This window comes from Pezoporus flaviventris, unplaced genomic scaffold, assembly GCF_033815535.1.
Source record: "Pezoporus flaviventris isolate CSIRO_AGI_PZ_B2104156 unplaced genomic scaffold, CSIRO_AGI_Pfla_v1 ptg000041l, whole genome shotgun sequence".
NCBI lineage: Eukaryota > Metazoa > Chordata > Aves > Psittaciformes > Psittacidae > Pezoporus > Pezoporus flaviventris.
The window spans coordinates 14,936,283-14,957,275 of record NW_026892589.1 but is presented as its reverse complement, the minus strand read 5'-3'; the positions used below and the strand labels follow the sequence as shown (position 1 = coordinate 14,957,275).

The 20,993-nt window shown below is 49.1% G+C and overlaps 2 protein-coding genes across 8 annotated transcripts in view; one reads left to right on the top strand and one right to left on the bottom strand.

Annotated features, from left to right (window-relative positions):
• TTC28 (tetratricopeptide repeat domain 28) overlaps positions 1-20,344 on the top strand; it is a 123,134-nt gene extending 102,790 nt beyond the window's left edge. For 6 of the 7 annotated variants that reach the window (XM_061466536.1, XM_061466538.1, XM_061466539.1 and 3 more), the window contains 10 exons: positions 4,984-5,128; positions 5,714-5,893; positions 6,373-7,093; positions 7,521-7,645; positions 8,703-8,934; positions 9,350-9,426; positions 12,281-12,304; positions 13,121-13,250; positions 14,331-14,438; positions 14,905-20,344. In XM_061466536.1, coding sequence (XP_061322520.1) covers positions 4,984-5,128; positions 5,714-5,893; positions 6,373-7,093; positions 7,521-7,645; positions 8,703-8,934; positions 9,350-9,426; positions 12,281-12,304; positions 13,121-13,250; positions 14,331-14,438; positions 14,905-16,532 — 3,370 coding nt within the window. In that variant the 3' untranslated portion in view covers positions 16,533-20,344. The remainder of the gene's footprint in view (positions 1-4,983; positions 5,129-5,713; positions 5,894-6,372; positions 7,094-7,520; positions 7,646-8,702; positions 8,935-9,349; positions 9,427-12,280; positions 12,305-13,120; positions 13,251-14,330; positions 14,439-14,904) is intronic. The other variant, XM_061466537.1, reaches the window with a different exon arrangement.
• The window catches only part of CCDC117 (coiled-coil domain containing 117), a 281,107-nt gene that overhangs the window by 138,347 nt on the left and 121,767 nt on the right, over positions 1-20,993 (bottom strand). The gene's annotated exons all lie outside the window — the stretch shown is intronic.

Genomic DNA, 20,993 nt, shown 5'->3' with positions numbered 1-20,993 from the left:
GTTGTAGGGGCACTGAGTAGCAAACTGGTACTGTCCTTCATGCTGCAGTAACCATCCATTCTTCACAGTGTGGATGTAAAGGGAGCATTAAGCATCTTTCTTAAGAGCAAGGTCTGTATGTTAGTACCATGCAGCCCCCTCTGCTTCTGAGCTGAGGGGCCTGTAGGCTTTTCCCTTCTGTCCTTTTGTGTTCATGATGCACCACAGGGTTTCTGGTTGGATCTGTGCTCCAGCATGGATTGGGAACACAGGATACCCTAGGCTTTTCTCAGATGGAAAAGAAATGTGATCAGCCTGCAGTGCTGTGAGCCATTGCTGGAGCTTGTGAGCTGTAACAGCATCCCTGTGAAACTGGGAGCTGCCTGTTGGCACCAACAATTGCCCTGATTTTTCTTCCCAGACTCCACATGCGTTTCTGCTCGAGCTGCTGCACTGATGTTGAACTGTTGAGTACTTGTGAGGTTTGGATCAAGCAGGCAGATCCCCAGAATTGCCAAGATGTTTTCCTAGCTCCTCAGGCTTAGAAGGACAGGAGAATGACCCTCTGATTACAGGGGAAAGTATGATCTGATTCTGCTTTAGGGAATGCTAATCCCCAGGAACACTGCAGAGGTCAGCCATGCAGCATCTGTATATTTCTGCTCCATAGGAGCTAAGTGCATTCCCTTGAACCCACATCCAGGAGCTTACCTCGGGTGCCATGTCAGGTAACTGGTTTGCAGCTTTTAGGAGAAGCTCGGGGATGAGGCAGCTTGGGCACTGAACTAAAAGCACCCTCACAAAAGCGCTGGGAGGAGCACTAGAAGCAACCGTGTCCTTGATGCTCTCATCATGAGCACTGAGATGAAGAAAGAGGATGAGAAGACACTGCTGTATGACCTGCCTGCCTGCCCACCTTTTGCCTGCAGATGGGGCATACCAAGGGGCTCATTGCCGCGTCTGTTTTGCACATGGCAGAACAGATTAAGAAATAAAATGGGAGCATTTCTGTGCTCTTAGACTTTGGTTAAATAACAGGATTGAATGGTTAGAGCACAAGATTTGATCTTGCAGCCTTATGCTCCAGCTCACCTCCTCTGTGCAATGTTTTTTCTGCAGCTAGTACTGGAGTGAGTTCATGTAGCTGTAGGTCAGTGCTGAGTGGATTGTTGCTGCTTTAGTGCTTCAGATGATGGTAGAACTGTGGCTCGCAAGCAGGGATTGAAGGTATGGAGCCTGTTTGCTTTGGCTTCTGCACTGCAGGGGATGAAGAGAAGTAGGGCCTGCTTGGAGCTGAGAATGAGAGTTTGTCTTTCCTACTGCCAAGACAGGCCCTGCATTCCTCATGTGGGGCCTGAATGCATGTTCACATCTTGTGCTTGAATATTGGAGATCCTCAAGGGAGTTTTCATGGCTTGGGGCCAGTGCAAGTTCCCTCACGCACAGGAACTGCACATGCTGTTAAGGTCCCATGTTAGAAAATGAGGCCCTGGAGATGCTGGGACTGTTTGGAGCCATCCAGTCTCCATGTCTGGCGACAAGCGGGTGACTGAAAGGAAACCCTTGGTTTTGGGATGGGTGCCCTCTGGCTGCTGTCATCAGGTAACCTGGCTTGTAAGCAGAAAATAGTAAGATCTTTTGGGCAGTTCTGCTTAGAAAAGCCAAACCATGGGGGTTTGGCAGTTAGCTTAAGGAACTTCTGAGAAGACATGGGCTTTGGAGGAGAAAGAAGCACTGAAGGGATGCTGCAGTGGTCTCAGTACTGGGCAATAGCTGCCTAAGCCTTGGATGCTACTGATAGACCCCCCAGGATAGTCCCAGTCGCTTACGCCTTATGCAGCTTACGTTTTCTAAGCTCCTCAGAGCTCTTAGACTTTTGTTGGGTTTCCAGGTTAAAATCTGGTTTCCTCCCTGCTAGTCATCTTCTGCTCCAGCAAGGGACTTGACCACTGCCTGTACCTGCATATACTTCCCCCACCTTTTCTATGGCCTCTCCACCATCATGGGGATGCGGTTTGTCCTCTTCCCATGCACCTGCAGAAAACACGAGAATCAGCCTTCGTGCTGTTCAAAGGGTCAAATACACTTCCCTAAGGGCAGTTACTGCAGTGCAGCATGGTGAGAGTTTGTAAAAGGTAAACTGGGAGGTAAGGAGCAATGTAGAATTGTTTAGGTTGAAAAAGACCTTTTAAGATCAAGTCTGACCATTAATCCAGCACTGCCAAGCCTACGTGTCCCTCAGTGCCACATCTACACATCTTTTTAAATACCTCCAGGGACGGTGACTCCAGCCCTGCCCTGGGCAGCCTGTTCCAATGCCTGAGCCACCCTCTGGGGAAGAAACTGTTCCTGATATCCACCTAAACCTGCCCTGGTGCAGCTTGAGGCCACTTCCTCTTGTCCCATGCCTTGTTCCTTGGGAGCAGAGCCCAGCCCCTCCTGGCTCCATCCTCCTGTCAGGCAGTTGTAGGGAGTGATCAGGTCCCCCCTGAGCCTTCTCTTCTCCAGACTGAACCCCAGCCCTTCCCCATCACACTTGTGCTCCAGGCCCTGCACCAGCTCCATTGCCCTTCTCTGGCCCCGCTCCAGGACCTCAATGTCTCTTTTGAAGTGAGGGGCCCAGAGCTGAACACAGGATTCGAGGTGCAGCCTCACCAGTGCCCAGCACGGGGGAGCAATCACTGCCATGGTCCTGCTGCCACACTATTACTGATACAGACCAGGATGCCATTGCCCTTGGCCACCTGGGCACAAGCTGCTCATATTCAGCCATCTGTAGACCAACACACCAAGGTCCTTTCCCACTGGGCAGCTTTCCAGCTGTGCCAGGGGTGCTGGCTGGCCCAGGATAAAGAAAGGTCTCTGGAGGGCAGGTAGGGCAGCAGCGTTGGGGTGTCTCCTATCTGTGTGGTTCGCTTCCACCCAGGGTGCAGTGCTGTAGCTGCCCAAATACAGACCACACAAGCACAGTGCTGGGTGGTCTGTGGGTTTTGTGCAACCACTGGTGGGTTCTGGAGATAATTGCAGATCCTTGGAAGCATCTGCAGGGAGCTCATATCTGAATGCTTTCTGGAGCTTCCCACAGCTCGGTATTGGGAGTGTGTCAAGGCCCTGAATGTGGACTCGGGGCTGTATCTCTAGGAAGTCTTTTTGAGGAAGGCTTGCAGAAGGTCGGGCCTGATGGATGTCCATTGTTGGACCACTGCAGCAGTTAAGTCTGACTCCCAGCCCTCCTGGGTGGCTGTGCTTGGTCATGAGTAGTGTTTGACTTGTCCAGCGTCCTGATGGGTGCTAAGGCCAGAGCAGCTCTGTGCTGATGCTGGGGTGAATCCCTTCTTCCTGCCCAGGCCCAGCCACATTCATCTTGGCAAGCAGAGCCAGGCCTTGGAAAGCTGGTGCTAGGCCAGATCAGTGTGAGCTCAAGGCTTGCAGGACATGGGCTTTCTCCCCCTTTCTCTGAGGCTGTCATGGGATCGTTGCTTTGTTCTTGCATTTCCCAGACAAGGGGTGGAAGCAGAGTTAATGCTGATCCATGCTGCAGCCCTGAGTCCCTGTTTGTGCTGTTTCCTCTGCTTGCTGCAGGTCAGGCTGCCTTACACAAAGGGTTAAATAAGCAGCACTGCAGACGCTGTGCAGAGTTGTCCAGTGGGAGATTCTCCTGCCCCAGAAATCAGGGGAGCCCTGTACATTGCAAGAGCAGGGTGGAAATGGTCAGTGCAGGACCTGGGAAGCCAGCACGGGCGCTCTGGAGAAGGGCTTTTGTCCAAAAGATTGACAAGTCTCCCTCTTGTCCCACTGAAATCCCCTGCGCTCAAAATCAGGTTGGCAAGCCTGATCGTTTGCACTGGCTTGGGAGGATGGAGTGGGCTGGCCAGGGCCCCAGCTCTGTGCTGCCTGCTAGAGATCTCTGTCCGTCCTCCTTCTATGGATTTTCTCATTCTTCTTTGTGTACACAAACACACAGGGAAGAGATGTGAAAGATTTATGATGCTCCCTTGCTTTTGCTCTAATAAAAAGCAGTTCGAGTGGTGAAGGAATAAATCTGGAGCTGCTTGGCTGTGAAAGCAAGCTGAAGGGGGCTCCGCGCATGGGGGGGATCAAGCCCCTGCTCCCTGCGGTGAATCACGGGGTTGGCAGCAGGGAAGGCGGCGAGTGCCGCCTGCTGGCACATGGCTGCGCGAGTGGAGGGCAGGGCTGGGCTGCTCTGCTTGGGCCGGGGCTCTCCCTGCTCGGTGGTGAGCAGTGGGGTGTCCCTGCCCTTCTAGACCCGCAGCGTAGACTAGAGGGATGTGCACTGCCATTACTGTGCGATGTCTTATTTCCCGCTCCGCTCTTTCTTTAAGGCCCACCTGTTAAAACTCTAGGAAGTTATCCTTTTCCCATAAAATGGTTGTTCGTGGCACCAAGCCAAGGGTAACATTTCTGGGGAGCACAGCTGCTGGATTAGTGCCACCAGAATGGGGCAGCGTCATTGCCTCAGCAGGGCAGTAACTTTCTGTAGCCATCTCAGTCTCCCCAGAGTGATGGTGTTTGGTGGCTGGTGATGCCAGGAGCCCATGCAGAGGTGTGTGGGGATGTCAGAAGTGGGCTCCAGGTCAGCTCTCTCAGAGCACTGGCAGCAACTGCAGGCATAATCTTCACGTCTTGTTGTTTACCTGTAGATACAGCTCCTGTTGGTGCCATGCTAGATTAGTTGGTGCACAACCCAAGTGCAAATCTTCCTGTGATTGCAGTCACTTGTTAATGGGTCTCATTTGCCTGCACACAACTGCTGTACATTCATACGCAGTAACAACTGTGAACATCACTTCAGGCACATGAGTTTGTAGAAAAGCTCCATAACAATGTAATATGCTGTCTGCAGCTGCTTCACCCTGCCATTAGTGTCGTTGTTCATTGTGATATGAAGCTGAATGGGAGAATGAAGTCTGTTATAAAGTCAGGACAACCTGCAGTGGACCTCAGATTTCTGCAGCTGACCTCTCACTTGCCTTTTGCCCGCAGGAGCTGTCAGAGCGTGAGCAGTCTGTTCAGCAGCACCATGTCTCCTGTTAAGGATGGAACATCATCCCTCCCAAGGAGGCAGACTTCCTTCACCAAACCCCCACTCCGTGCACTCTACGACTTACTGATAGGACCTATGGAAGGAGTAAGCCTTTGGTGCTGACAAATACAGAGATTCACTTACCAAAATTCCCTGTCAATGTGGGAAAGCAAGAATAGGCAGCTTGGGGATTGTATCTGAAGTGTGGTGGTTTTCACTTGGTCTTCCCAGAGGGTAAGACAGGCTGTGTTGGAAGGTGGAAGCCAGGGACCTTGAATGCTGTGCTGGTGGATCACGGTGTGAACCCCACTTGTTCCATGTAGGGGACTGCTAGTTTGAAATGCAGTGTCAGAAAAAACATTCTCTTTCAAAGGATAAGATGGTAGTAATACTGGCAAGACACCTGTGGTTGGTGTTCACAGTGGTTTTGTGCTGTAGCAGGAGCTGCTGTGCGGGGTCTGTGCAGCCTGTCAGTGCACTCAGGGCTTGTTCATCTCAGTGGGGTTGTTTGTGCAGAGGTGAGCACAGCCCAGCTGTAGAGACGTGTCCACTCCAGTGTGGGTTCACCTGTCACATCTGTGGTCACATGGAGTGTAATTCTGATGTGGGTATTTTCAAACCTTGGGAAGCACAGGTGGGGCACTGGTTGGAGTGAAAGGACTGAGGTGATTCTCTCTCTCCTCTTTCTAGGGTTTGATGCATTCCAGTGGGCCTGTTGGCCGCCACCGCCAACTGATCCTGGTTCTGGAGGGAGAACTGTACCTCATTCCTTTTGCTCTCCTGAAGGGCAGTTCCTCCAATGAGTACCTCTACGAGCGCTTCAGCCTCATTGCAGTGCCATCCATCCAGTCGCTGAATCCCAGCTCCAAGGTCTGACATTGCCTTATAAATCCTCACTCTCATAGAACCTCTCCTGTGGGGTGCAGGTTCCTACATGTGCTAGAAAAGCAGCAGCCAGGCACAGGAACAGAAGCCCCAAATGTGTTGCCCTGCTGAGGCACTCCCAGCCCTGGTGAGAGTGTTGAGCACCTCAGCTGTGAAGTAGGTGGGGGGCTGGGATCTTCTTCATGCTGTAAGGTCTGCTACAGCCCTCAAAGGGACTGGGCTAAGGCTGTTGCTTTCTATTCTTACCTATCTGTTCACCCAAGATGTTGGGATAGGAATCCTGACTGGGCTCAAGAGCAGATGTTCTTGGAATAGTTAAATGGAAGAAACTAAAGAAACACAAAGGGGTTGTTTTTTTACATAAGACAACCAGACTCCTGTTTAGAGCCAAAGAGACAGGCTGTTTCATTACCAGCACCATAACAAACAGATCTTTGAACCCCATTTTTTCTTTCTCTCTGTAGTCCCATGCAAGGAAGAATACTTCTGCTTACTCCAGTTCTACCTCAATGGCAGCTGTCATAGGAAATCCCAAGCTCCCTTCAGCAGTTATGGACAGGTGGCTATGGGGACCTATGCCCTCTGCAGAGGAGGAAGCATATATGGTGTCTGAGCTACTCAGCTGCCAGCCCTTAGTTGGCTCTGCTGCAACTAAAGAGAGGGTCATGAGTGCCCTCACTCAGGCAGAATGTGTCCATTTTGCAACCCATGTCTCCTGGAAACTGGCTGCTTTGGTCCTGACACCCAACACTGACAGCACTCCAGCCAGCAGCAAGAATTCTTTTGGGAATCCCTACACAATCCCAGAATCCCTTCGGATGCAGGATGATGCCAGTGATGTGGAGAGCATTTCGGACTGCCCTCCTCTTCAGGAGTTTCTGCTTACAGCAGCTGATGTCCTGGATCTGCGGCTTCCTGTCAAATTAGTGGTTCTTGGCTCCTACCAAGAATCCAACAGCAAAGTCACTGCTGATGGAGTCATTGGTTTGACAAGAGCATTCCTGGCTGCTGGGGCTCAGTGTGTCCTAGTGTCACTCTGGCCTGTTCCTGTGGCTGCTTCCAAAATGTTTGTGCATGCCTTCTATTCCTCCCTTTTAAATGGGATGAAAGCCAGTGCAGCCCTTGGAGAAGCAATGAAAACTGTACAGGGCAGCAAGCAGTTCTCCCATCCATCCAACTGGGCAGGTAGGAAGAATCTGCTTTTGACAAGACAGGTTTCTAGTTGCTGTTACACCAGATTGTTTGATTTAATCAAGGAGCAGTGCCACCAGGTAGCTGGGAATAGCATGTGTCCTGTGCTCTCCCAGAATTCAGTCCTGCTTTAAAGGACTCCTGGAGCATGCTAGGACAAGTTTAGCTACAATACAGTGTTTTTCCATTTGCTTGAACAGGAAAACACTATTGATTTAATAGAGAGGGACATGTAAGAAGCATCTAGAAGCTTTCTGGAAGTTCAGTTTATGAGACCGGGCAGGGAGCTGCTCTGGGAAAAGAGTATCACTCTGCTGAGTGCAGTGAACCATTGGCCTGAGAGGGCGGAGGATATTGCTTCTGTTTTGAACATTGTCCATAACAAAAGGAGATTGACTGTCTCTTACTCTGAATCCTGCAGGCTTCATGCTAATTGGGAGCGATATGAAGCTGAACAGCCCTTCTTCACTAGTAGGACAGGCCCTCACTGAGATTCTGCAGCACCCCGACAGGGCACGAGATGCTCTGCGTGTCCTGCTACATCTGGTAAGAGGAAGAAAACCATAGGCATGGTGAAGGGCATTGCCAATGTAGCCATGAGATAATGTTACCTGTGGATATGCACCTGTGAATCATGAATAGGAAGAGAAACACCATGATGTGCAGCCACTTCCACTTGAATATGCACATTCAGTCCCTCTCCCTTACCATAAATTAGTCTCCTGTGAAAACTCTGGGTCAGTGTGGGAAGACTTGGACACCTGATTCAGTGTCCAGAGCAAAAAGAGGCAAAGTAAGTGAAGTCTTGCATTGTATTGTGACGAGACCCTCCCCAGGCCCATCCAGTTTGCTTTAGCTGTTGAAGTGGGTCTCTGCTTTAGAAATGAGGTAATCGTTGGGGTTAATTGTTTCTAAAGGAAATTAGCTCTGAATATTGCAGGCATGGAAGTGCAGAGCAGTGTCTGCTGCCTCTTTGCATGCTTGGAAGGCAAGAGGCACTTTTATCCCCATCTGTGCCAGTAGCCTGTTGTGGGGAGCAGCCAGGCTGAAGCCAAACTGCCAGATGGCTAGAACAGTCTTTCATGACTTTTAATACTTGTCTTTCCAACGTGTCTTCTGTGATCCCACAAGAATGTGGAGTATCCATAGGATGAGGAAAACCTGCAAATACTGCTAGTGCTCCCAGTTGCTGGGTTTTGTGGACACACATCTCTGCTGTTTACCATGTAGCTGCAGACTCTTGCTTGGTGATAAGAAGTGGCTGCGAGAGACGGAAATCTGAACATGAGATCTTTTGGGGAGAAATTCAGGTGCAAGGCTTAGTGGAAACTGTCACAGACAAACTGGTACTTAGCTTCCTGTGGCATTACCTTCCCCAGCATCCCAGAGAGCATTGACAGTCATCACAGTGATTTTAGAGCTGTGAGTGCCGAGTTACTGGAGTCTGTTTTCAAGAGCACTAACATCCTTCTGTGTAAGACAGGCATGTTCAACCATGTGTTTGCTGTCTCTCAACCTGCTGTTCCTGCCTTCTTGCTGTGTAGAAAGAGCCAGTTAACAAAAATCTCTTCTAAAACAACCTAATGCTGTATTTGCCCCAAAGGTGGAGAAATCGTTGCAGCGAATCCAGAACGGGCAGCACAACTCCATGTATACCTCCCAGCAAAGTGTGGAGAATAAAGTGGGTGGCATTCCAGGCTGGCAGGCACTACTCACCGCGGTAGGATTTCGGCTGGACCCTCCAGCCAGTGGTCTGCCAGCAGCAGTGTTCTTCCCAACCTCTGACCCTGGTGACCGGCTGCAGCAGTGCAGCACCACCATACAGTCCCTCCTAGGTAAGCGCAGGCCAGCATGGGCTCTGTCCAAGCAGACATCAACCTTCCCCTGCCTTCCTGTGATGCAGGCTGTAAACCACTGATGTTTTACATCAATGAAGTATTTAGCAGGGTAAAAGTTCTGACAGTGCTTACTGAAAATTTTGCCATAGATGGGAATCACTTACTCCTGGGTCCAGTATCTGAGAAACATGGAAGTGACCATTCCGTTCTCCCAGCTCTCAGTCAGAAAATGTATAATCAGATGTAAAGTGGGAAAACCTTCTGCTTTCTGGAAATTGCTGCTCTTCTGGTCAGTGATGTGGGGCAGAGATTTTAGGAATTAGCTGAGTCTGAGTTCTGTTCAGGTTTGTTGCATGTCTAGCAGTCAAGAGACAGATGCTGAACAATCCCTGTTTCTGCTGATGTTTTTCAGGTTTGCCTAACCCTGCACTTCAGGCACTTTGTAAGCTTATCACAGCTTCAGAAACAGGAGAACAGCTTATCAACAGGGTGAGTTGGGAAGTTTTCCCCCAGTACCTGTTTCCAAATGGTTCCTCAGAAACACCCAGAATGGTTTATGCCCTGATCGATTGACCCAGAGCTCAATGAGACCTCAGGGTTGAATTTCCAAACTTACCTGTTTGTGTGAATGGAAGTTGTGTCCAGAAGAGAAAAATGCAGGTATACCACTGGGCTGCATGGCCTTGAGCCTCCCCATTCAGTGACAGAAGTGAAAACATGATACCTACTGCAGTGAGGGGAAAGCAAAACATGGGAAATGAGTGGCAGAACCACTAATTGCTATTTGGCCATCCTGTCTAGGGCCCGTGTTGGCTGGTCTTTCTCCACTGTAATTACCAAAGTCCCAAGGTACTGGAGAGTTGGGCAGGAAGTAACTTGATGAAATATAACAAGGGAAAGTGTAGAGTCCTGCATCTGGGCAGGAACAACCCCAGGTTCCAGTATAGGTTGGGGAACGACCTGTTAGAGAGCAGTGTAGGGGAGAGGGACCTGGGGGTCCTAGTGGACGACAGGATGACCATGAGCCAACACTGTGCCCTTGTGGCTAAGAAGGCCAATGGCATCCTGGGGTGTATTAGAAGGGCGGTGGTTAGTAGGTCGAGAGAGGTCCTCCTTCCCCTCTACTCTGCCCTGGTGAGACCGCATCTGGAATATTGTGTCCAGTTCTGGGCCCCTCAGTTCAAGAAGGACAGGGAGCTGCTGGAGAGAGTCCAGCGCAGGGCAACGAAGATGATTAAGGGAGTGGAGCATCTCCCTTATGAGGAAAGACTGAGGGAGCTGGGTCTCTATAGTTTGGAGGAGACTGAGGGGTGACCTTATAAGTGTCTATAAATATATAAAGGGGGAGTGTCACGAGGATGGAGCCAGGCTCTACTCAGTGGCAAACAATGATAGGACAAGGGGTAATGGGTACAAACTGGAACACAAGAGGTTCCACTTAAACTTGAGAAGAAACTTCTTCTCAGTGAGGGTGACGGAACACTGGAACAGGCTGCCCAGGGAGGTTGTGGAGTCTCCTTCCCTGGAGACATTCAAAACCCGCCTGGACACATTCCTGTGTAACATTATCTAGGTGTTCCTGCTCCGGCAGGGGGATTGGACTAGATCATCTTTTGAGGTCCCTTCCAATCTCTAGCATACTGTGATACTGTGATACTGTGTGACTTTGGACAATGCAAGGTCTGTCAGAAAACTTGCTGAGCCTGTGCTGCTCCTGGTGTGCATGCTCATAGCTCTGCTGACGGGATCACTGCCTTCAGGAGAAAGGCAGTGGGACTCCTCCCTGCTCCCCACAATCTCCTTCACCTTCCTCCCTCTCTCCAGTCTCTCTAGCATGCCTAGCTTAACCCTTCCCTGTGCCACCAGCCTGGCTGGCTTTCCATTACATGTCTCTTACTGTCCCAATTGCTCCTCAAATTACATTTATCTTGATCATTTGCCTGCTCTACTGCATGAGCACACTGCACAGAGCAAATAGGGGTACAGCTCACCTTTCTTTTCCCCTTCCCCATGCAGAAGCGTTCTAGGGAAGTTCCATGGTGGGTAGCTGGAATTATCTCTGTAGCTTCAGAATTCTCCCCTTCATTCTGTTGTGTTGTCTGTCTGCACAACACACAAAACAAGAGCCCCAGCTTTGCTGTTACCCGCTAAGAGGCCTGTTTTGTCAATCCATGACACTGAGTCTGCTTCAAGGAAAGGTTTTCTCGTTATGATCTGCAGTAGTGCACAAGGTATTTCTTACGCCTTGTCCTTCATGGCATTTGCTTTCTTGCCTTGGCTCTTTTTGTCAGTGCCTGAGACTTCTGTGATTCAATAACAGGATTATATTTTCCTTAGTGCCACCAGAGGGAGGCTCAGAGTTGAAGGGATGTGATGAGCAGAAGAAAACATTCCAATAAATCCAAATGTGTTAGTGTCCGTGAGATTACTTCACATTTGCCTTCTTGCCTCAGATTATTTAATCACCCAAGGAAGAGCATTCAGGTCGCTGAACAAAACTAACAAAAGAACTCGTGGTTTCTGAGCTGCCCCATGCAGTAAATGCTGGCCGGGTGTTGCTCTGGTTTTGCAGATGTTCCTCTGTAGCCCAAGCCCCAGGTAGATTTTCCTTTGCACAGAGTTATCCAGCTACAGGCTGGGGGGGGTTCAGCTGAGCCCTCCCTTTCGCTGCCACTGCTGCCTTTCTTCCCCTCCCAGCTCTCTGCAGCTCTGATGTGAGCAGCTCCAGCTCTGCCTGTCCCAGAGGAGAGGAGACTTTGTTCAAACCCAAAACGTGGTGACCGGTCAAGCAGTGGCCGGTCCAGTCCCTTTGGCAGTCCCTTTGTCCTGTGTGGGTGATGGGTGTCCTACGGGAGCAGCTCTTGGCATTTGTGAAGCAGCAAGGCAGGGACCCTGGTCTTTTGCTCTGAATAGAAAATGCTTATCTGTAGTGCAAAGCAGAAGGTAGGAACCAAAGAGAGCACTTCAGCAGCATCACATGTGCAAGGAAAAGTTAGGGATTGCCAATAGTGTATCCCAGGGAGAATAAGAGAAGAGCTTGGTTTATGTTCAGCTTTCTGGCAGAACATGGGTTGGCCTGAGTGTGCCTGTTGGAGTCGGTTGTGATCTGGACACTCCCAGATTCCAGCTGCCTGTTCCCATGCTGTTGGACTCCTGATTCACAGCTCAGGCCACTTCCATTGCTCCCTTCTTTCTATGGATAGAGCGTCTTGCAGTCAGGATGCTGGTTTGCATGTGGATGTGTCACTGCAGGGCTCCCAATCACGGGCATTGTGTAGCACAGAATAACCTGTCTTCTTTCTTTTCTCCTCTCTTTTCCTTTCTTGTTATCTGCTGCCCGAAGGCTGTTAAAAATATGGTGGGAATGGTGAGTATTACACTGGGGGATGCCACAGCCGTGCAGGGTAGAATGCCTCAGTCACTGCAGACCCATTTCCCTGTGCTTCAGAGTTCCTGCTTTTAGGCCTGGAATTTTCTCCATGTCCTACTGTGGGAAAAAGACCATGCAAGCTTGTGTGGGTTGTAAGAGATGGGTGGTCCTGAGGTTAGCTGGTCCCTCGTTAATGACTTTCCATCCTTCCTGCCCTGGCTGTGTTTTTGAATAATACGGAATCCTGGCACCTTAATTTGTGTCAGATCTTCATAAACATGTTTCCTTTCTACTCTGCTACTCCTGTCCCTTGGGCACAGTTGAGAAACTTCTTTCCTGGAGGCCATGGAGGTATTAGGAAAGTCTTCCATGGTTTCATATGACTTGCTCTGCCCAGTTAAACGCTGAGAAGGAGTTTCCTGGGACTTGCATAAGGAGTACGGCTCAGTCATGGAATGGGCTTTAGTATATTTCTGTGAGCAGCCCCAAAGCATCTCTTTGCTTTTCTTTCAGTTCACAGATGTTCCTCCTGTCCTTCTTGCTCAATTTCCACTGGCTGCACACTTCCCCCCCTCTCCCTTCCCCCAGCCCTCACCCGTGTTCTGTCCCTGCCTTTACTGCTGTTCAGGTTTGTCCATTGTTGCTGTCCCCAGACTGTCCCCCTGCCAGACCTTTTCATCTCACTGTTCTGTTCAGGATGTACATGGATGTACAGGGAAAGGGATGTTTGCAGCGCATTGCCTGGGCTGTGACTGTCAGAAAAGCAGTGGTGTGATTGTAAGCAATGGCTAATGTTTGTATTGTTATCTTCAGCTGCATCAAGTTCTGGTTCAACTTCAGGCAGGCGAGAAGGAGCAAGATTTCTCCTCTGCACCAATCCAGGTTTCCATCAGTGTCCAGCTCTGGAGGCTACCCGGCTGTCATGAGTTCCTGGCAGCTCTAGGTAGGAGAACACTTCTTTCCATTGTCTTCTTAAAACTATAGAACTATTGCTAGTGTCTCATATGATGGCTTCAAGTAGTGATAAGACTCACAGCTTTAGATTTGTTTGTCTGGGTGCTCTTCGGTACTTGCATCCCTGGGTGTCATCCCTGCCTGCTTGGTCCATCTCAGTTCAAACCCACAGGGCTCTCTCGCTCACTGCCTGGCCAGTGGTAAGGGGTGTTTTTCTCTCATGCACCAAAACATCTCCCGAGTCAGCAGAGCATGGATTTCAGGGCTGAGAGCAGCTTGGTATCGTCAAGTTGGTTTAACCCATTTTTGTTTCAGGATCCTGTTCCCCTCTTGTTCCTAACACATACTTTTGAGCTTGCTTCTTGCCTTCTGCCTGAAGTGAACTAATCATTCCTTTCTCAGAGAAACCTGTGCAGTCAGCAGGGGGAGGTTATACCAGGGTGATGCTGTGTACCAGGGTCTACATCCTGCAGGAAAGACATATGAGAACTAAATAGCAAACTAGATTTTATTCTGGTTTGGGCATTGCTTAGAGTTAGTAAAAAGGCATTGGCAGGAAGAGATATCCAAGAAGGCTGCTTGAGGAGCTTGTAGAAGCCAGGCATCATTTCTTACACACAGCCATGCCTCCTGCAGCCCAGCCTTTGTTTGCCAAATTCCAAGGCCTGCAATCTTCTCCAGACCGGTTTCTGTGAGAAAGCTTTGGATTGATGAATGGTGGGGGCATGGGGGACACTGTCCCCTGTATGTCATTCCCCAGTGATTCCAAATAATTTTCAAGTTAAAAAATAGTAGTGTATGTTGTCTGTCAGTTTGGACAGGAGCGCTCATGTGTATGTGTTCACAGTCCAGCACTATAAAGCTCCCAGCACCTGCTGGAGAAGTGCTAAATAGTAATAAATGGTAATAAAAACAAACCCACAAAGTGTAAATTGCAGCACAGTGTCATCATTCCAGGACACTGCAGGATCTCAGCTCTGTTTGATCCATCTGTGTTACAAATGGGTTTACACTTGTTTAAGACGCTGGGTCTTTCTGAGGTTATTTTCTGCTTCATGTTCCTCTACAGGTTTTGACCTTTGTGAAGTTGGCCAGGAGGAGGTGATTCTGAAAACTGGGAAACAAGCTAACAGGAGGACCATGCACTTTGCCCTACAATCCTTGCTGGCACTTTTTGGTAAAGCTGCTTACAGTCGTTGTGTCTCCTATGTTGTCTGACGATTTGATCAGAGTGGCTTCTAGAGAAACCTCACACTCTTGCCTTTTGCAGAGATCACACACGTGTCCTACAGACCATAGCTCATGCAACAGCAAATGTGGTTTTTATATGGGAAACAAGCACTAAGATTTGGCTGAGGCCAGAGCTGGAATTAGAGTCTAGCAGCTGGAGGATGTAGAACTCTTGGGTTTGAGATGTGACATGAGAATGAATTGACAAGTTTCATCTCAGGTGCCTGCACTGAGGTTCCTGCCTGTGCATTTCTTGGGCTGTGCAGTTTTTTTCTCACCTACATAGCAGTTGGGTTTTCTGAAGTAGCACAGACTCTGAGGGTACGTTTTGTAGCATTCCCTCTAACAAGTTTGGTTGGTTTTACTGTGTGTCTAGGGGCATGTTTGTACATGTTTCTTTTCTTCTATTTTAGATTCCACGGAGCTGCCTAAGCGCCTTAGCCTGGACAGTTCCTCATCACTAGAGTCACTGGCTTCTGCTCAGTCTATTTCCAACCCCATACCCCAGTATCAAAACCCTCCATTCTCCCCTACTTGTCCAGACAGCATTGCATCAGATGCCATTTCTGTGTATAGCCTGAGCTCCATTGCTTCTTCCATGAGTTTTGTTTCCAAGCCAGAGAGCATGGCAGATGGTGTGGGACACAGAGGACGCCAGGACTATGAGAAGCCCAAGAACATCTATCCACATAGGTCTGCAGGACAGAGCCAGTTGTCACCACAGAGCAGCACTGTAGTCAGCAAAGATGAGGAAGAGTATGAAGGTTTTTCTATAATCAGCAACGAGCCTTTGGCCAGTTACCAAGAAAACATAAAACCAAGGTTTTCCCCTGATCACAAACAGTCCAAAACTGGTCAGCCTGGAGGCATTAAAGAGTCTGTCAACTCCAAAGGGAGCATAAGTACCCCAAATTCTCCTGTTAAAATGACTCTTATTCCCAGTCCAAATTCACCTTTCCAAAAGGTTGGGAAACTCGCAAGTTCTGATACTGGGGAATCTGACCAGTCTAGCACTGAGACTGACAGCACTGTTAAATCCCAGGAGGACAGTAATCCAAAGCTTGATCCGCAGGAGTTGGCCCAAAAAATCCTGGAGGAAACTCAGAGTCACCTCATTGCTGTTGAACGTCTTCAGAGGAGCAGCAGCCAGATAAGCAAGAGCAACAATTCCGATGATGGGGCTCCCAGCCCAGTGGGTGCATCCGCATTCAGATCTTCAGAGACCAGCGCGTTCAGTCGGCCCATCAGCTCTAGCCAGAAGAATCAGTCTTCACCTCTTGCAATGAAACCAAAGCCTCCCACAAGGAGTTCATCCCTTCAGAAAGTGAGTTCTGGCTATAACAGCCCCACAACTTCAGAGATGTCAAACAAAGAAGGCACAGGCCAATACAGTGGGCAGCCATCTCCAAGTTGTGATTCACATGTGTCGTTAACTGAGCAGCCTCACTTCAAGCTCAAGTACCCCAGCTCTCCCTACAGTGCTCATATTTCTAAATCACCCAGAAATATCTCTCCGAGCTCAGGGCATCAGTCTCCGGGTGGCAGCACTCCATCTCCTGCTCTTTCTTACTCCTCAGCTGGTTCTGCTCGCTCAAGTCCAGCTGATGCCCCAGACATAGACAAGTTGAAAATGGCTGCCATTGATGAAAAAGTGCAAGCAATTCACAACTTAAAGATGTTCTGGCAAAGCAGTCCCCACCACTCCCCTGGCCCTGTAAAGATTCTGCGAGGGGCTCCTGGAACAATGACTTCTAAGAAAGATGTCCTCAGTTTGCTCAATTTATCTCCACGGCACAGCAAAGAAGAAAGTGTCGATAAGCTGGAACTAAAGGACCTGTCCGTTGGGCAACACCTAGCTGCTTCTCCACAAAAGAACCCTCCAAATGGACACAAGCGCTCTGAAACCACCGGTGCAGTGACACCGACTCACTCCCCAGCTCCCAGCAGTGCTCCAGGCACCACGCGCCCCGTGAGGCTGCCATCTGGGAATGGTTATAAATTCCTGTCACCGGGAAGATTTTTTCCTTCCTCTAAATGTTGAAATCTCTTGAGTACCAACTGATGACTCACAATCTGTTCAAGTATCTGCTTCTGCCCACTTGCCTTTATCAGTACAGAACCATTATCTACGAAGCCATGGTCATACCCGCAGTTGGCAATGCACAGGAACGTGACAGATTGGCCCCGTCTGTCACTGTGCAGGAACACGGGCTCTACACAGATGGGTTTTGGTTTCCCTTATCAGGACCTTGGCCAGACTCACTTGGTAATAGGTTCTATGTAGTGTTCAGTATTAGCAGCAACAGGTCCAATGGATCTAGTTGTCTGTTCATAAAACACTAGTTTTTAAGCCACGTACTTGTATTTCTTAACCTAACAGGAGGCATTACAGCTGGCCTTTTCACAGAAATTATACATATCAGGGATCAGAGAGGAGGCAGAACTTCGTGTATACCACAGAGAAAGTATGCACAGGCTTCTGCCTGGAGAAGTACAAGCCATTTATTTGATTGCTTTTGAAGGCTGTCAGAGAGGACAAGATAACATAACCACATCTCTGCCAAGTTAGCCAAGCACGAGAAATTGCTGGCAGTAAAAGTCCGTAGCAGCATGATACTGGCAGTTCTCTTGCATCATTTAGAGGCTGGTGAAACAAAGGCAAGAGGACAGAAGTGCCCCATTCTAAAACCTGCATCTCAGGTAACCCTTTCCTGAGGGGAAACCGTTCAGGTGCTATTTTGCTGGTTGGTCTGCTCAAAAAGAAGTCTGGGGCATAGCGAGCAGGGTGAGCCTCAGTGGGAGGTGGGGTGTGTGTGTCAGAGAGAAGAGCTCTGGTTTTTCTGAGTGCTCTGATCTCTGGCTCACAGCGTTATGATGGTGAAATGTTCATCTTGGCAAGTATTTGGGCAGCACGAATGTCTTCGTCTGCAAAGCGTGCACAGGAGAGGGTTCCAGACACTGAAGCTCAGAGCATTATTTATTTAGTAGGCAGGAATGTGACATCAATGTGTGTGACTCAGAAATCACCTGACAAATAAATCCTTCGCTGGACCTGCTAAATCATTCCCCACAGCTCATCATGGGAGTCTGCAAACCCCTCCCTGCTGTGGAAGCCAGTTTCTTTTGGAGCAGGCACGCGGGTCTAAGCAGATGTCGGTGCAGTCCAAGCACATACATGAGGCAGCAGGCAGAGTGGCTGTAGGCAGAACCTGTGCACCCTCAGATCCCTGGAGAAAAGAGAGCCAAGAGCACCCCGGGTGGTGTGTGTGAACCGTGCTGTCCTGGGCTAGGCGGTGTTTGGGTGTTGCGGGGCAAGGTGGAGATTGTTTCTTTGAAGTAGCTGTTGAACGCAGTGATGGAGCCAGACTCAGAATGATACCTTACATGCACTGAAGACTGTGGGCAGGTGGCAGCGTTAGCTCGGCCACCTGCACACTGAGATGGAGCAAGAATTTCACAGGCCGCGTGCTATGAAGTCGGAGCACTGGATCACCAAGGCTTTTGGGTTCTATGCTGCACTCCCAAAATTCGCTGAGTGACTGAAGCCTAATCACTTCACCTCTCCGTGCCTCGTCTTCCCTTTCTATCTAAATGGGGATAGTAATACTTACCTACCTACCTCACAGAGGTGATGTGAGGCTTTAATTAGGCCTTGAGGTTTAGCTGGATCTTAAGTCAGCCTCTGGTTGTGGGACTGACCACCCGAATGGTGAGTGCAGTCAGCTCTGTAAACGTGCTGGGGCACGTTGCTGACACAGGTAATTGTTGCGCTTATCATGTCTGGATGCTCTTCTTGAAAATATGGATCTGATCCTTTGTGATAGGGATCTTGGAGGAAAAGCATGATAGCAGGACAGAGGATTCAATTCTGATACCGGAATATAACATTACGTAGGCTCAGTTACTCACAGTGCATATATCAAGTGCTTGCTTTGAGTATGTTCCAGAATCCACTGGGTTTGGGAGAACGTTTTCCTTTTTGTCATTGCAAGAAATTAACACAAGCACTAAAGGCAAAGAATATAGGGCTGTGTTGTTACAGTAGCTAACAAGGGATGGGTGATCACAAAAGTGTCAGTGCAGAAGGACAAAGAGTAGTTTTTCATTTACTCATATTATGCAGTGTAGCAAAACAGCTGAGTAAATCTGTTCAGCGCCTGTGATGCAAGTTACGTGTCTGTATGTTACATCCCTCTGTGATGGTTTGGTGCTAGATACCATCTTTTTGTCACTTGGCAGGAAAAATTAGGATAATGGGTGCAGCGTCTGCCCCCCATGCAGTGACCCTGTGGTGGCCACTGCACTGCCCAGAGCCTTCCTATGACCTGCTCTGTTTCTAACCAGCATAGCTGTTGTGAAATGGCATCCCAGGATCACCCAGGATGGAATTGGGCAGCTTTTTGTGCATAGCAACAGCAAATATTCCCTGTAGTGCTGCATAACATGCCAGAAATAAGATAAGCCTCTCTACTTGTAGTCTAATTCCATAACTAAAGGACGTTTTACTCTGTAGAAATTCCGTGTTGCCACCCCCGTGTTCCAGTGGGTTTCACACTGGCTCAGAGTTTTCAGAAAAAGGTGCATTGGGGTGGGGGGAGGGATGGTTCCCTGGGTTTTTAGGGAGGGGGAAACGTTAGAAACAGGGAAGGGTTCAGATGTAGAGGACGTTCAGTATGTGGGAAATTGGTGTATAAATGTGGAAGGTGAGTGTCACTAGAACAAGTCCTTTGGGAAATGAGTTTCCATTGACTTGCACAGGGCACTTCCATTGGCTTGATGAGAGCCATGAAGGTGCATGCTTACTCATGGCTGGGGACACTTCCCACACCTCGTGCCTCACTCCTCCACCCCCTGAATGAGAAATGACCCCTTTGTGAGGAAAAAAAGAATTTAATCAGGTTTGCCCAATATGTGGAGAAATTCAGGAAATGAAATACCATGTTCTCTGTTTGGTATTAGAATTCCTTCTGTGGAGTTTAAATGCGTTTGTTGATGTTGTATTTGTGCATGGTACAAGTGACAACACTGCTTAATACAGTGAGCAATAAGAATTAGGTGTTACCCACTTTCACACTAAACCTGCCACATGCAACCATTCCTCAAGTCTGTAGAATCTATTTTAGTTTGGGTTTGCCCTGTATGTTTTACTGTGTGAGGTTACAGATCTTTTTATTGACTGTCTTTAGCTCCAACTAAATGGGAACAGTAACAAGCTCTGACCAAATCCACTTTAATTTGATGTTGGTTAGCCTGGACTCTGGCCTGGTACCGATTTTCCTTCTATTTAACCACATCTTACTTAAACAAGGGGACAGCATCGAAGGGGTGCTACAGCCACGTGTATCACTCTAGGCCACGTTTCCTTCTACTACGTCAAACTTCTTACGTGAACATCTCCTTCAAGTTGCAGCATAGATCCAGGTGCACAAAAGTATCTGAACCTGTGAAGAGACTCTGGTGGCTGCCAGCTGGTGGTGGGTTTGGGTTTGGGTTTGGGTTTGGGTTTGGGTTTGGGTTTGGGTTGTGCTGCCCAGAGAGGCTGCAGAGGTGCGTGCAACACGTGGCCCTGTGGCTGCAGGACTCCTTCAGGGCACATTGAGGACGGTGACTGTCAGCAGAGATGCGCCAAGCAGCAGCCCTTCAGCACTTGCTCTCCTTGTATGCAGTGTTAGCCATTTTTGGCCTATATGGACTTTCTTTGTAAATTAAAACTGTTTCCAGACAGCATTAAACTTTTTATATTATGAAATTTACCATGTAAAAAGATTTTCATATTTTTATTGAAATTGCTAAGGCATTTGGCCTTCTTCCTTTGTGATTTCTGTGTCTATTAAAGCATGAGTTCTCTCAGTACTTCAGTCTCGTGGTCTAGGATGGTGTTGGGAAAGAACTTGCTAGAACACTGCACCCTGCCCTGACCCCAGCTGACTGCTGATCTGCTCCTCTGGCCTGTGGTCCACATCGATCTACGTCCTGTAGCAAAGTATGAGTAACTTGGGCTGTTGTGCTCGGCCTCTCCTGTGGCAGTGAGGGCTCATTGAGAACTTCCTCCTCTTACTGTGCCAGAACGTTGAGTTCTTATTACAAACCAGGATTGGAAATTGCTTTGCTTTTCCCTTGCAGGTGGTGGGAGCATCGATATTTGCTCACTTGTTGGGACTGGAAGGAGCTTCAAGGACCACTCGGTCCCCATGTGCAGGGTTCCTGAAGCGGCTCTCTCGTGTTCTAATGCCACCGTCTCCCTCCCGTGCACACAAACCTGTGTTCAGCAGGCTCGGAGGGTCTGGTGCAGGGCTGTGGGGCTGCCAGGGGGAAGCCCTCCACGTGCAGAGGCCGGGCAGGTCTGAAGTGGCACGTGTGTACGTGGGGTCTGGAATCGGCAGGAAGCAGCTTCTCAGCTGCTATCAACTGTGGTATCATCTAGATATAAACAAAGAGAAGGGGCTTGGGGAGAGCACATAGTGCAGCCGGCTGAGCAAGCCAAGAACGACTGTTGTCCGTA